The sequence below is a fragment of the Podarcis tiliguerta genome (assembly GCF_965153285.1).
Source record: "Podarcis tiliguerta genome assembly, chromosome: 9".
Taxonomy (NCBI): domain Eukaryota; kingdom Metazoa; phylum Chordata; class Lepidosauria; order Squamata; family Lacertidae; genus Podarcis; species Podarcis tiliguerta.
The window spans coordinates 27,547,181-27,562,903 of record NC_139542.1 but is presented as its reverse complement, the minus strand read 5'-3'; the positions used below and the strand labels follow the sequence as shown (position 1 = coordinate 27,562,903).

Here is a 15,723-nt window from a genome sequence, read left to right as displayed (position 1 = left end):
TCCAAAGAGCAAGTGCTAGTCAGACTAGATAACACTGGGCTATATGGGCCACACAGAAGCTTTGTATGTTCATTTATATAAATTCAAACAATTTTCAGACCAGACTTGGTCGGATCTGTTAATCAGTACATTCACATGAACTGTTCCTACTCAGGCACTTTCCCATTATGTCCAAAATCCATCTAAATAATTTCACTAAACCTAAATTAATTATTGTCATTCATTTTGTGGTATTGGTTTAGCTAGAAGAGTGGGGAAAGTCTATCCCTTAACCTCTTTTTTAATCACCTCAGTGTGTGCACTCAAACGGTATTCAATGGAATTCAGTCTCAAGCATTACTGGAGATGTCAAATATTGTTCTTTTGTATCACAACCATAAATAAAATTGGCAGAACCTAACCCTGGATATTCAACCCAGCAAACATGGTGTGGTAACAGTGTCTTGATCCTCCTGGTCCACAGTGTATTATTACTCGAGAGTAGGGTGAAAGCACAAGAGCAGAGTGAAAAGAAACACCAGTGGAAGAAGCAGGACTGGAAAGCCCAAGGTGAAAACGAGAATGTGCCTCAGCGATCCGCAGAAATATGAGGTCAGGAATCATGGCATGTCATTAGACAAGTATTTATAAGGCACATACTGCTCTGGTTGCAAAACTAGTATTCAAGGACGTGTCCCTTCAGTTTATAGTCGCTATGCTTTCACGTGAACATATTGCACCACTTCCACAGCTGTAGGACCCAGCTCATCCTCCTGGCTCCTGTAATTTTCTACTTGTCAAAAACAGAACAAAATGCTAGGCCTGAGGAGGTCAACATTTCCCCCCAAAATGGGAAAACTTTGAATAGCCTCTCCAGCCTATGGCTTTCTTCTTCCAAATCTAGTAATATTATTTACCCTTAACCAGGGGAAGGGGGAAATTGAAGAGGTAATTCATGATTGCGGATCACCAGTTTACTCTCTAATGACCCAAGCCTGCAATTGAACCTCCAGTGAATGAAACTGACCAGTGCTGATTTGTATAAATCATTTCCCTGTAGTTATGGGGTCACGGGATCAGGTGTAACACAGCCACGTTATTATAGTGCTTATGTGAGCTAAGCCGTCACGGATCCGTCGTGGTGGTGTGTCGCCTTAAGCTGAGAATCAAAGAAATGCTGCTGGCGAATACACCACTTTGCATGCCCAGTGGCTATACAAAAAGGAATTCATTCATTCCCCCCCCCACCATATGGTTGCAGTGATAGTAGGAATGGGGCTCTGAAGATGCCTCATAATAGGGATTAAACTGCAGAGTTGGGCCAAGACTCTATACCTATTTTTATACACAACATTCATAAGAGACATAACATTTGAAGGCACTTTTCAGAAATAAATCTAATATTATTGTTATTTTGATTGTGCTCAGACCCTTTGGCCGCCAGTCTCCCCCACCCCCCACCCCAAAAACCTTCTGTGAAACCTATGTTCTAACGGATGAATTACAGGAACAGGGTTCCCTGTGTATTTGTGTACTGAAGCACTAACACCTAGCGTCCTGCTTACTTAATATGAAGTGGCACGTGCCCATCTTAGGACACTGTGCATGCATAGCCATGAAATACGACTGCATACATAAATGTGTGTCATTGCAAATTAATATTCATTTTGATTCATTTAAAAATCATTCACTGTGCCATCCTATGCATGTTTACTCAGAAAAAATGCCTCACCATTTTCAGTGGGACTTACTCCCAGGTAAGTATGCATAGGATTTCAGCCTGAAGCCTTTTTTTTTTTTTTTTTTTTGGACCCAGATTTCATGTGATATATCTGAAAAAAAATATTAAGTAAGCCAAGGATCACTTGAGTGCCAGATTACCACTGCAAACAATTCATTGCGAGCTGAGTGGATACTGAGTTGTATCTATGCTTTACTCTTCAATGGCTGAGGGTTTCCACACCTGTGCTGAGACACCAACTTTCTTGGCTGAGAACTTTGGCCTGGGAGCAGTAAACATAGAGGATGCTGCTGGTTCTTGCTTCGAAAAAGAAGGGTAGCCTGTCGACGCACAGGACTCAATGACAGGGCTAGAGGCATTCGACTGGAAGAAAGGTTGTGAAGTGTAGGCTGGTACAGAGTACACTGAAGATTCCCGGACATTAGAAGGAGAACCAGCATTGAGCGATCTTGAAGGTAGAGCTTGCTTTGAGGCAGACGCTGAGTCAAACTTCGCAGGCTGCTTAGGAAGTGCACTTTCCTTATTATCAGAGGGAGGTTGGAAAGTAAATAAGGATGAATTAAGCTGGTATGGTTGGTGCTTCATAACTTCCAAAGAACTAAGTGCTTTCTTAGGCTTTTTCTTGGTAGTTTTGGCAGCGGCAGGGGACTTTGACTGTGGCTTGGTAGCAGCAAGAGGATAAGATGGAGTGTAGATGGGGTTATAGCCTACAGGTGGTGGTGCTCGAACATTCGAAGAATATTTCCAAGATGCTGGTAAAGACGGAGTTGGTGATCCGGCCCGCGCCATATTGGCCTGGACGGTTTCTGAGTCTACCACATATTTTTCCATCCGCGACTGCCTTTTGGCAAAGAGCTGGGCTCCTTTCCCACTCAAAGCTGGGGGCATCTCAAAAGCTGGCCCTACCCCTCCAGCAAGCACAGCATTTCCTACTGGGGTGGTGGGTGTTGTTTTGGGTGTATAATTTTGGTGTGGCGCTGCTGTTTGAGGCCCTTTAAAAGGACTGGCTAGCTTAAGAGTACTTGGGGGCTGTGGAGGGGAATAAGCAGGTTGGGGAGGAGGGTAAGCAGGTTGTGCTTTGTTGACAGGTTGGGGAGGGGGATAAGCAGGTTGTACTATGTTGACAGGTTGGGGAGGGGGATAAGCAGGTTGTGCTACGTTGACAGTTTGGGGAGAGGGATAAGCAGGTTGTGCTGTTTTGACAGGTGCTGGAGCTGCCATTTCAGGTGAGTTTGGAGCTGGAAAGATAGGAGGCTGAGTAACAGCCACAGCTGGAGGTGACCAGACTGGTGAAGCAGGCGTTGCGGCAGTGGGAGAAACCTTTAATGAGGGTTTGGGAGCAACTGGAGGTGGGACCTTTTGTTTGGCTGCCTGAATTTGCATGAAATTGCAGGCCTCTGCTCCCAAGCTGAGGTAGTCTTCTTCAGGCCCCGATTCAAAGCCTGCAGCACCACCTTTTTTGCCTTCTGTATTCTGTACAAGGGACAGAAGGGCAGGATTAGGGCTCAGCTTGGGGGTGTCTTTGAAAGTAAACATTGGCTTTGCGGTGCTTCTTCTCTTTGCCTCTTGCAATATTCCAGTTCTTTTGGCAGGCACCGCGATCCTTTCATCCCTGGATGCGATCTGTTCCGTTGACTCTGTTGGAGACCAGATCGCCGGCTGCGCTGGACTGGCGGCAACTGGAGACAAAACAGTTCTGTATAAGGTTTCAGGGGGTGGGCTGACCGAAGTGTAAGGCGGTGGCGCAGGGAGATCTGACAGAGGGCTCGTCATGCTTCTGGTGGGAGAAAACGGAGCCGCTGCTCTGTTTTGTACGCCAGGGAAAGGCTTGGCTGTTCTGTTGGAAGCAGCAGTTTTAAGGGCTTCTGAGGATGGGTACATCAGGTTTGCTTCGGGAGTGATCCCGATGCCATTTTGCTGAATTGCTGCACCATGACTGTGGCTCACTTCTATGTAGCTTTTGCTGACATGGCTTTTCACCCTGGAAGATTCTTCCTGTTTTGCCTGATATGAGGAGGAGCTCATTTTGTAGGTGCTCTCGCTTGTCGTGGCTGCCTGGTGCTCCTCAGAGGAGCTATGCCCTGCCTGCATCCTCATTGCCTCTTGCTCAGCCGTGATCTGGTCCAACCGTTGACGCCTTTTGGCAAACATGACTGCCCCCTTGCCCTTGCTTTCTGGAAGCAGCTGAGACATCTCGCCCCCACTTTTTAGTTTCTTTTCAACCTCAAGCAGTCCAGTATCCCAGTCAAATGTCACAATCCGGTCTTCTTTGTCAATGTCGGAGAAGAAATCTTCATCGATTTCCGACTCGCTTGTGCCTAGCAAGGTAATTTCAAAAGCGTTCTCTTTCTCACCTTCTTCACCTTCGTCTTCTTCGCCCTCGTCCTCGTAACGCTCTAGCTCCCCAGTCCCGTAGCTGACCAACGTATATTTCCTAGCTCTTTGGCGACGCTTCTTGAACATCAACACCCCCTTGGAATTGGGATTTGGAGCTGCTGTCAGCAAGAGGGCAATGCTCTTACATTTAGACTTGGCTTCTTTCACCTGCTTCTCTGACTGACTCTCGCTCCGTCTGAGCCCTGCAGAAAAGGATTAAAGAACACATCTCAGGCAACAGCGTAACATGAGAGCCATTTTAACCATAAGCTGCACAATAGCTATTTGGGGTGCAAGAGTGCAGTCCTAATCTTTCTTTCTCTAGAGCTGGAATCTTCCCCCTTATGTAAAGATGCATAGGAAAGGCATTAAGATTAATCTTTTCCCACAGTTCCAGCCATGATAAAAATTCCATAGCAATCATTCCTCCCTAGCTGACATTCTTTGCACAATTTTTTTTCTTATGGATTTGCTAGCTCCACTTTCAAGAGCTTTTGATGTCACATATTTGCTGCTGTCTGTGTACATATATATAAGCCAGTATAATATAGAAGATAAATCAGAAGTGTCAGATAGAAGTACACATACTATGGATGCTGAGTTAGGCACACATGCTCCTGGAAAAGTTTGAAGAATATGTTTATTAACTTAAACATGATCAATTCCTCTGAAATAGTTAAATGGTTTAACTTGTTCAGAGATCTCCCTCTCCCCACATGTCTGAAAGTTATGGTTTAAGGAATAGGAGTTTGAATCAAACCAGGAATATTTTATATACACACACACACACAGTCCTACTGGGACACAACTAACCCCCGTATTTCTCTATCCTGAGTGGCATAGAAAACCATGGTTGCAATGTAGTAGGCTTTTATAAGCAGATTATATGATAAGGCATGGATAGCCTTCTGTTCAAAGGAGAGGAGAGTAAAAGAAAAAGAAAAGGATCCCACTGGAGGTGTCTAAGCTATCATGCCCAAAGTAGCTATTGGGAACTCTCCCAACAGTGCCATATCTGGTCCTACGGAAGGCAGCCCAATTTTGCTGCTGAATTACAGGGCAAGACAAATCACAAGTTCTTCTACAAACAGAAAAAGACAATACTTGAGGTGTGATAATCCAGGATTTATAGCCACAGGAAAATAAGTTTTATTCCCTGTACCCTGAAAACCATTTTGAATGTGAATCATTGTAACCATGGTATTGAATCATGCTATTCAGAATTGGATTTTTTTAAACAATATGAAATAAATACTTTAATTAAATGTAACCAGACTGTTAATAGGGAAAGTACTTCCTCTGGGGAGTGAGAAAAATAAAGCAGACTCCGTAAGCAGACCTAAATCAGTGGTATTAATTTACATTTTTTTTTTAAAGACATGTTATAACTCTACTTTAATAACTAATTTCTGTTAATGTCTCTAGTTTTTATTTAAAAAAAGCAGCTCTGGAGGATATAAACTTTTCACCTTGAATGAACTGCTATTGAATGCTCACATTTTGCTATCCTGAGATAAACGACATTTCCTTCTATTCATATTTCATCTCATATTTCATTTTTTACACATGTAGGTCTGCGCCTAAGTGTAAGCATTGTAATGCAAAAAATGCTTCCACCAGTATCACGGGAATCCTATGCACGCTTATTTGAGAGTAAGCCCCATCAATCAGAGGAGGACATACTTCTGAATAAATAGGCATAGGGTTGGGTTGCCCACTTCCAGAGGCATGTATTGGGCAAAAAGGGGAAAGAGACAGTTGTATAAGACATGAGATCTTAAACATCAGCAGGCACATGCTACATGATAAGCAGGCTGTAGTGTGAGTACTAAAGCATAGAACAGAATTCCCAACCTGGTGCCTTCCAAATGTTTTAGACCACAAATCCCGTTATCCCTGACATTTTACATCACTGCCTAGGAATGGTGGAAGAGAAGAGTCCAGCAACCTCAGGAGAGTACTTGGTTGGGGAAGATTGGCATAGATTAGAATATATTGATCTTATAATATGGAGCCCTATTGCTTTACAGGCTAGCTTATCTTTCAATGTCGGATATACTACCCCATTTTCCTTTTGATGCATCACAAACAGCATCCATTTTAACACAGCAATGTTACATAATATTTTAGGCTGTAGATAGCCTAATCCAGGGAACATGGTTTTCATGGAGATTTCCATAGTAGATACTTGTTGGGACCCAAAGAGCCCTGGAAGTAGAGATGCACACCCCAGAAGACTTTAGATTTGGGTGTTATCAAACAGAAATCTCCCATATCTCATGGTAAAACACATTTGAAGCTGTTTCTAAAGCAGTTTATGATATGACATGAGTGTGGGAGCCTACTATTCAAAGAGCGGGGGAGACAAAAATCATATTGGGTGCACGTTAGCCCTTGTGTATATGGTACCTAAGCCTATAGTGACTCTTTTGATACCAGCCTATGTTTATGTGTTTAGAAATGAATGTATTTTCTTCTTTAAGAAAGGAAATACGACTCCCTGATTTGTATTCGTTGCAATGGTACTTGAAGCATGCAAAACATTCCTATCTTGAATGGCTTAATTATGGGTATTTAGTCAAACCCCTTTCTAACTAAACCGATGGTGTAATCTGACAAGCACAACCCCACAGTTGCTGCTGGCTTCACTGCCAAAATGCAAAGCATGCATGCTGTTCTTTTATACTCTGTTAAATATGACATAAATATGTGGATTACAGCTGGGCACTTCAAGCATAAGCAACAGCTTAATTTACACACTGATGCAAACGGCTATAATTCTAAAAATATGCTTGCAGGGGAATTAGTAATGGGTTATCATGCTCAGCCTGTGCAAGACAGCTCAATGCTACAGTATAGCATCAAGCCTTTGTCATTTTGCAATGAAAAATCCCTTGACGGAATTCTTGAAATAGTCCACAATGAATGCACAACTGCCAGGAACAGAAGTGAATCGATAAATGGATGCTTTGAGAAAAGCTGCATCTGAGTTAGTCTTTTTTAGCTGTCGTACTATTGGTCAACTAGTTTACTTCCAATTAAAGACCTTGTGTAGATTTTGCACTGACCTCTAGGTATGGAAGGCAGAAGGAATAGTAAGTTCACTTTACAGTGTAGAGAAGCCTTGCAAAACTGAAAGGGATCATATAACTGGCCAAAAATACACATGCTGGTGTCTGTCAAAGCGACTTTCTGCAAGCATCATCAAGCTTCACTACTTCACTACTTTTCCTTTCTTTAAAAAAATCCTTCTCGACTTTTAATAGAAGTAGCATCGTAAGTATGCCAATTCTAGACAAAACACAGCCTTTCTTTGTACATGGTGAAACCTACAAGCAAGCAAGAAACGGTATGCCTGACAACATTTCTCTCTTCTGGGACAATCTCTGTCAAATTGCCTTTTACGTCTTTGTTAAGAAGCCCCACAGGCTGTCTGTACCAGCAAGTATTTTTAGCAGTAGAAAGTTAGCAGTCCTAGATAATGTTTCAAAGCCAGCTTTCTAGTCAGTGCTATGAAGAACATTCAATTCCTACTGATTTTTTTTTAAAAAAATTATTACTACAGGGCTTACAAAAACTACATATCAAAACAACAGAAACTGAATGGCATTTAGAAAAGTGAGGGGAAGATATTAAGCAACCCCCTTTTAAAGTTTATATTAATCCTAAGCACATGGAGGCAATTGTACTTTGAAATGTTCTACATTGCAAAATGCAAGTCTCAAGCAAAGCCACCCTCTAAGCGATAACATACTCACTGGCGTGCCTTGCCCTGTGTTTGTGAGGTCTGCTATGTTCCCTTTCAGAGTGCTGGTCGTCTTCTCCCTGCTCTGTGCCTTCTGACGAGATGCCGAAGGAGACTACAGAAGGAGGTGCCTCTGACTGCCCTCCTTCCACTTGAGAATCCACACACCCCTTTTCGGCCAGAGACCCAAACTCTTCCTTTGCCCTGTCAGAGCAGTCTAGGATCACCTCTACCTTGGTGAGAGACGGCTCCTTTGTCTCAGCTCTGAGGGCTGCTTTGACCTCTTTGCCGCCAGCAGCCTGGAATGTTCTGCTTGACCACTGGACAGCGTGGTCTTTTTCAGCCGCGGGACTTGCAGTCAGCCAGCTAGTCCCATCTTGCGGTAGGCTGGCTCCCGCTTCTGAGGACTTGTGCTGTTCAGCTCCCAGGACAGTCAGACTGGGAACACTGCTACCTTTGTGTTTGCCATGCAAGAGGGACAACTGGAGCTCAACTGTTGGTCCTGGCTTTTCCCCGGTGAGAGCAGGCACCTCTATGAAGTGTGTTTTAGGGGCTTCTATCACTTTGGGAGGGATTTTGTGAGAAGGGGTGATATCTCTTTCGGCATCACTTTGCTGCTCTTTCTGGAGTGTTTCATGGGTTGCCCCTATGAACTGCAGTTGTTGGTGAGGTCTGGGGGCTGCTGTTCTGATTTGCAGGGTAGTGCTCTCTTTATATTCCTCATTTTTAATGTCACTGCCATTTTCTGTTTCAGGACTGAAGTTCTCATTCACTCCACTGGAAGATCTGCAGAGACACAAATAACGAATCTGAGTTGTAAATCTAATTGTGTATCAAGCTACTTTTTAAAAAGTTCACATCTTCAATACAGTGCATTGCACAAGTAGTCAATGTGTTGCCCTCCAGACTTTTGGAGTACAACTCCCATCAGCCCCAGTTAGCATGCTCAATGGTCAGGGATGATGGGAGTTGTAGTCCAACAACAGCAAACCATGGCTATCCCTGGTGAATGCAGTATTGGACTTAAGCTGGGGAGAACCAAGAGTTTACAAATGAATCTCAGAATGGAGCTGGGCCAGCAAGAAATCCTCTGGATCCCAAGTCAACCCTGCTGCTGCTATGTGATGACAACAAGCTTCATTCAGGCCTTTCACTTCACCAGTCTAGGAGCTGGCAAAGCAAACATTCAGTTTCAACCTTCTGCCCAGGCCAGCATCAGTGGCAGGGCTGTGGATGTGGCACTGGGTATCCTGCTTCATTAAGTTCCACTGCTGCCAGCCATATGTGAAGTGGCTTTCCTTCCTAGTTAGTATCTAAATCTATCATATAATTTGCTTTGTAGGACAAAAAGAGTAAAGTTTTTGTTTTTTTAACTAACAGTAAGAAATGTAGACAGCTGAACAAGTGTTGACATTAATGCCAATGCATTCTTCTATCCTGGTCTTCCAGTATATTGATGAGCCTCAAACATATTTCCATGTATTTCCATGTATTACGGAGAAGAACATGTTAAAGATGGCATTCTTTTAACTAGATCAAACCATAGCTTGGTGTGAATGTTCAAATGCGCAAATTATTGGAGAGGATTGTGGCTGCCCCACAACTCCTGTGGTTCTGCTGCCATACTAACTGGGAATAAGCCATAGTTTGGCTTCATGTATCATCAACACCCAGGCTCATGGTTTGTCTCACGCTGGACATACAGTGAGCTGTCACCAAGGTTTGTTCTTCATTTAGCGTATATGCCACACAACTGAGTGAAACTATTCTAAAGAACCGGGTTGGAGGATTTTAGCTTTTAGCACTGGAACTGGAGATGGGATGAGTCTTCGAGGGAAGGACAAGCTCTGCCCTGCTACCCTTTGATTTTGCTCCAATTTCCCTGAGAAAAGTACCTTTACCTTGGAGGAATGATGGCATAATACATGGGGAAGAGCTGACTTCAAAACAAGACAGGCTTCACAAGGTCTGCCCTTAATTGCAAATGGCAATCCCCTTGGTCCCCAGCAGGATCAGGCCACATGTGACTTCCAGCTAAGGGAATGCTTTGCGGTATTGAGGTTTGCTGTCTGCCATTGGATACCCTATCCCTTCTCAAAGGCAAGATCTTTTGCTGTGAGAATGTGGGGGGAATTGGCAGTGAATGTGTGAACCAATCCTCTGGGTTTTTGAGCATTCAAAGCCCAGTTGATTTTTAGGGCAAGCCCAATGAGTCTCACATTTTAAACAAGCTTTTCAAAAGCATCTAAAAATGACTTTTTTCTCTTTTCTTGGCTCCTAGAAGTCAGATTCTACAATATGAAAGTCATAGTATTGTCATCAGAGAACTATTCATCCCTTTGTTACTGCCTAGAGACAGCAATGGACTATATATGAAAAGGGAAAACAGAGGTGCTCCTGGTCAGGAGAGATGACATGTCATTTTTTGTTTCTGGGATGGTGAGAGTCTAATTAATGATTCCCTCTAATTCTTCTATTAGTTAAATAATATTGTACTTCACAGAATGGCTATTTAATGGAAAATTACGCACAAATTCCACAGGCAGGATCAATAAGAAGCAGTAAAATGTATTGAATTTGTGAGCAGTACATTTCTGTTTGAAGTCATCGGGGGCTTTTGCTGAATGGAACTTACTTGTGGGTCTTATTGATAACCCACCTGGCCATTGGGAAAGGGCACTGCTAGTTAATATAGCGGTTAAGTGTGTTAATATCAATGCCACCTTTTTGGGACAAAGGGTGAAATATAAAGTTAACAAATAAAAACATACAGTATTGTGCCATATGGAGATCTCTCTCTTAATTCTGCTTCCCGCAAATTGCAGAGTGGTGTCTCAGTAGCACTAAAGGGGTCTAATATGGACCCAAGGCTGTCACATCTTAAAGGAAAGGGGGGAAATGTAAATCCTTGGTTCCCTCAGATCCCACAACCGTACAGTGGTACCTCAGGTTACATACGCTTCAGATTACATACGCTTCAGGTTACAGACTCCGCTAACCCAGAAATAGTGCTTCAGGTTAAGAACTTTGCTTCAGGATGAGAACAGAAATCGTGCTCCGGTGGTGCAGTGGCAGCAGGAGGCCCCATTAGCTAAAGTGGTGCTTCAGGTTAAGAACAGTTTCAGGTTAAGAATGGACCTCCGGAACGAATTAAGTACTTAACCCGAGGTACCACTGTACATCCAAGTGATATACCATGGATTTTCTATCTGGCTTCGAGAAAGCAAAAGTTCAGTATACTGAATATACTGTCTTGCACATCTGTATCAGTTGCTGGAAACAGTACCTGGACACAGGGCTGGTCCATAACATCTATCAAACCATGGACGGAGCTCCCAAAAGGTCAAGCATCTTAATTTATGCAGCCCTGTGAATGTAGCTGGTTTCCATCATGTTGTGTTATTTGGACAATCAATTGTGGTGCTTAATAAACTATGAATCTGTAAACATTTCCTTGTAGGAAGGAAGGCTGGGAGTGAGCCAGATAAATGTTAGCCTTTATTGGTAGCTTAGTGTGTCTGGATTTTTGTTTATGTGAGGACAGGAGGGAGGGAGGGAATGAGGGAGGGAAAGAGGGAGAGACAGAAACAGAGCCGCAAAGAATTCCCCCCTTAAAAGGCTCTCTGCCTATGGATATACTTGAAGCCTTTATACACCATCTCCTGTCCCCAACAATACATGTTTGCCATTTGCTGTGCAGGATTAAATATCATTCTTTAAAGTCTGATGATGATTACAATTAACCAAGTTCACTTCTGTTGTGGGGAGACTGACCACAAGATACAAAACGCATTGTTCCCTCTAGGACTTAAATTTCAGTATTTGTAGCTGGTCTGTGGGATTTAATCCTCACTCTTATTGAGCAAATGCATTTTCTATTATATAAATGATAAGTGATACAACTCCTATCACACCACTGTATGAACTTGAACTGGCTGATGCTGTTTAAAAGTGAAGTGAACACCATGCTGATCCCTCTGAAAGTTTAGATGATTTTATGTTATGACTGTCAGAATGATCCTATACCTACTTCCATGGGAATTAGTAAAGGTAAAGGGACCCCTGACCATTAGGTCCAGTCGTGACCAACTCTGGGGTTGTGGCACTCATCTCGCTTTATTGGCCGAGGGAGCTGGCGTACAGCTTCTGGTTCATGTGGCTAGCATGACTAAGTTGTTTCTGGCGACCTAGAGCAGCACACAGAAACACCGTTTACCTTCCCACTGGAGCTGTACCTATTTATCTACTTGCACTTTGTGTGTTCGAATTGCTAGGTTGGCAGGAGCTGGGACCGAACAACGGGAGCTCACCCTGTTGCAGGGATTCGAACTGCTGACCTTCCGATCAGCAAGTCCTAGGCTCTGTGGTTTAACCCACAGCGCCACCCACGTCCCTCCATGGGAATTAATCCTTAGTAAATTGTTCAGTAGAGACATCACCTTGCCAACAAAGATCCGTATAGTAAAAGCTATGGTTTTCCCAGTAGTGATGTATGGAAGTGAGAGCTGGACCATAAAGAAGGCTGATCGCTGAAGAATTGATGCTTTTGAATTATGGTGCTGGAGGAGACTCTTGAGAGTCCCATGGACTGCAAGAAGATCAAACCTCTCCATTCTTAAGGAAATCAGCCCTGAGTGCTCATTGGAAGGACAGATCGTGAAGCTGAGGCTCCAATACTTTGGCCACCTCATGAGAAGAGAAGACTCCCTGGAAAAGACCTTGATGTTGGGAAAGATGGAGGGCACAAGGAGAAGGGGACGACAGAGGATGAGATGGCTGGATAGTGTTCTTGAAGCTACCAGCATGAGTTTGACCAAACTGCGGGAGGCAGTGGAAGACAGAAGTGCCTGGCGTGCTCTGGTCCATGTGGTCATGAAGAGTCGGACACGACTAAATGACTAAACAACAACAAATTGTTCAGGGTCGAAGGCTCAGTTTTCCAATGAAATAATTTAATTATCCATGTAATTAATTTGCACTTTCTTGATGCAATTATGAAGTGCAAAGAACCAGGCATTGTGATTGTGAAAATAAGTGTTCTTAAAATGGTATATTAAAAATTGTGTAAAGTGGCATAGAAAGTGCAAAGTTGGTTCCCAAAATCGCCATGGGACTATAACATGGACCTTATCAGTATATGTAGCCAAGCTGAGTTTCCTTTACCTCTTGATAAGCATCTGGAGAGTGTCAGCCAAGCCTTCCATCAGAGCGATAACTTCAGAATAGGTCAAGTCGGCACAAGGGTTGCCATTGATAGATATCACCTCATCCCCTTCACACAGCCCAGCCTTGGATGCTTTGCTTTTACTGCGAATCTGAAAGAAATAAAAAGTAAAGCATCTATTTAGATAGTGGCAGGGGAAAAGTTCATTTCATTCGTATGGGGCAACAAAATGCCATAAGAAAGCTGTATTTATCCATTGTTTTGATTCATGAAAGACTGCAATGATTGCAGTAATTTATCAAATTCTCCTACATTTCATCTACTTACATTTTGAATTTCTCTCTCTCTTATTGCTGACCACATATCACCAGCTCATACCCCTTGATTTCAATCAAAGGATGGGTGCACCTGAAGGCTATAATGTGCAGATGACCAGAGTGATGGTTTGTAGAATGAAAAAAGGACACTCACTAAAACTCCTCTGTTCACATTTCAATGGTTATTTTTATAACTCAGCATTTATTTTGTTCTGTGGTTTTTTTAATATTGAAAACCTGCTCTAGAGAACAGGAGTGAAGTAGACTCAATCCGGCTAACAGATTGAGGTTGACTCCCGAAAAGTTAGAAGTACTGTTTTTGGGGGACGGGAGGCAGGCAGGTGTGGAGGACTGCCTGGTCCCGAATGGGGTAACTATGCCCCTGAAGGACCAGGTGTGCAGCCTTGGAGTCATTTTGGACTCACAGTTGTCCAAGGAGGCACAGGTTAACTCTGTGTCCAGGGCAGCTGTCCACCAGCTCCATCTGGTACGTAGGCTGAGACCCTATCTGCCTGCAGACTGTCTCACCAGAGTGGTGCATGCTCTGGTTATCTCCCGCTTGGACTACTGCAATGCGCTCTATGTGGGGCTACCTTTGAAGGTGACTTGGAAACTACATCTAATCCAGAATGCGGCAGCTAGACTGGTGACTGGGAATGGCCGCCGAGACCATATAACACTGGTCCTGAAAGACCTACCTTGGCTCCCAGTACGTTTCTAAGTACAATTCAAAGTGTTGGTGCTGACCTTTAAGGCCCTAAATGACCTTGGCCCAGTATACCTGAAGGAACATCTCCACCCCCATCGTTTAGCCCGGACACTGAGGTCCAGCTCCGAGGTCCTTTTGGCGGTTCCCTCACTGCAAGAAGTGAGGTTACAAGGAACCAGGCAGAGGGCCTTCTTGGTAGTGGTGCCAGCTCTGTGGAATGCCCTCCCATCAGATTTCAAGGAAATAAACAAGTATCTTACTTTTAGAAGACATCTGTATTAGCATATTTTTAATGTTTGGTGTTTTACAATTTTTATATGTGCTGTAAGCTGCCCAGAGTGGCTGGGGAAACCCAGCCAGATGTGTGGGATATAAATAATAAAATTATTATTATTATTATTCCTTGTGACATCACAAGGATCCAGGCAATCAGTGCTACATACAGCTGTCTTCAGCTGCAAACAGGAAGAATGAAATTCCATTAACTCAGTTCTTAAGACAGGAATCTGTTGCATCTGCTTCTACAGCAGGTTCAGATCCTCCAAATCTCTCTATTTTCCAGGGATAGTCTGAGAGTTACAGGTTTCTGATTTGATCCCAGAAATGTCCCACTTTTCTTTAGGACGTCCTGATTTTCATCAGAAAATTATTGGAAGGTATGGAATAGGATGTCCCTATTTTCATCAGAAAAATGTTGGATAGTATGCAAGTTTACTGCTGAAATTGCTGAAGTCTTGATACACTATCACAGAGTTTCTTTTTCTGCATATCTATAATCTAGATGTGACATGAGAATAAGTGAATGGAAATGATATAAAGCAATGTGAAGCAGACTCAACAGTGCCTCAACAGAACACAGATACATGAACATTACAGCTCCTTGCACAGTGGTTTGAGCTGGTAACTCACTGGTTGGGCACCTGTGGCCTGGGGTTGTAATTAGGCCTGCAAGGACCCAGGGGCTGGCCCACCAGGCTATTTTGGATGAACCATGCCCACCTTCCCCACACTTAATGATGTGGCTGCAAAAATGGAAGAACCAGGAGCCCACTCCTGCACACTAACAGAAAGAAGGCATCAAATTTAAAAAAGTGCTCGATTTTGGTTGCAAGAAAAGAATTAGGAGCACACTCTTGAGTTTTCCTTTGCAAGCATGGCTTGAATTCAAACAAGGGCTGAAAATGATGAATCTTGAAACTTCGGTGACATAATGTCACATGATGACAAGTGACAGACAGATGGGTGGCCCCTGACAGTTGTCAAAGTGGCCCATGGAGGGGTTGCCACTTCTGGATTTAGCCCTCTGACTGGATCCAATTCCTCACACTTGCTGTAGGCTAGCTACTCCCCATCTGAGTTGTCTCTGAGTTGTCCATCTCATGGTTTGAGATGGTCCTGGAAGTCACCTGCTGCCAGCCACCAACCACTCAGCTGAGACAGGGTTTGTTTTCTATACACTAAGTTGCACATGTGCTGCTCCTATGCAAAAACCTGTCTCAGAAAAAAAGCTTGCATAATAACAGTAACAACATGGAAAATCATAATCATCCCCATAAATAAAAATGTGGTTGCAGTGGGCTTAGATGGTCAAGGGAATCAATATTTAAACTGATTCACATAAACTGGCCAGTCACATTCTCTTTTTTGGTTTGGCCGACTCATGGAGCAGAATGAAGTATTATGAGGTGGCAG

The 15,723-nt window shown here is 43.4% G+C and overlaps 1 protein-coding gene and 1 long non-coding RNA gene across 2 annotated transcripts in view; one reads left to right on the top strand and one right to left on the bottom strand.

Annotated features, from left to right (window-relative positions):
* The window catches only part of SYNPO2 (synaptopodin 2), a 94,160-nt gene that overhangs the window by 22,062 nt on the left and 56,375 nt on the right, over positions 1-15,723 (bottom strand). Inside the window, exons 2-4 of the mRNA XM_083457053.1 lie at positions 13,005-13,156; positions 7,855-8,627; positions 1,943-4,299 (exon numbers count right to left, since the gene is read on the bottom strand). Coding sequence (XP_083313179.1) covers positions 1,943-4,299; positions 7,855-8,627; positions 13,005-13,156 — 3,282 coding nt within the window. The remainder of the gene's footprint in view (positions 1-1,942; positions 4,300-7,854; positions 8,628-13,004; positions 13,157-15,723) is intronic.
* Positions 2,737-10,624, top strand: LOC310685403. The gene is made up of 3 exons (XR_014515196.1): positions 2,737-2,868; positions 2,908-8,357; positions 8,596-10,624. It is a non-coding gene; the product is annotated as an uncharacterized lncRNA (long non-coding RNA).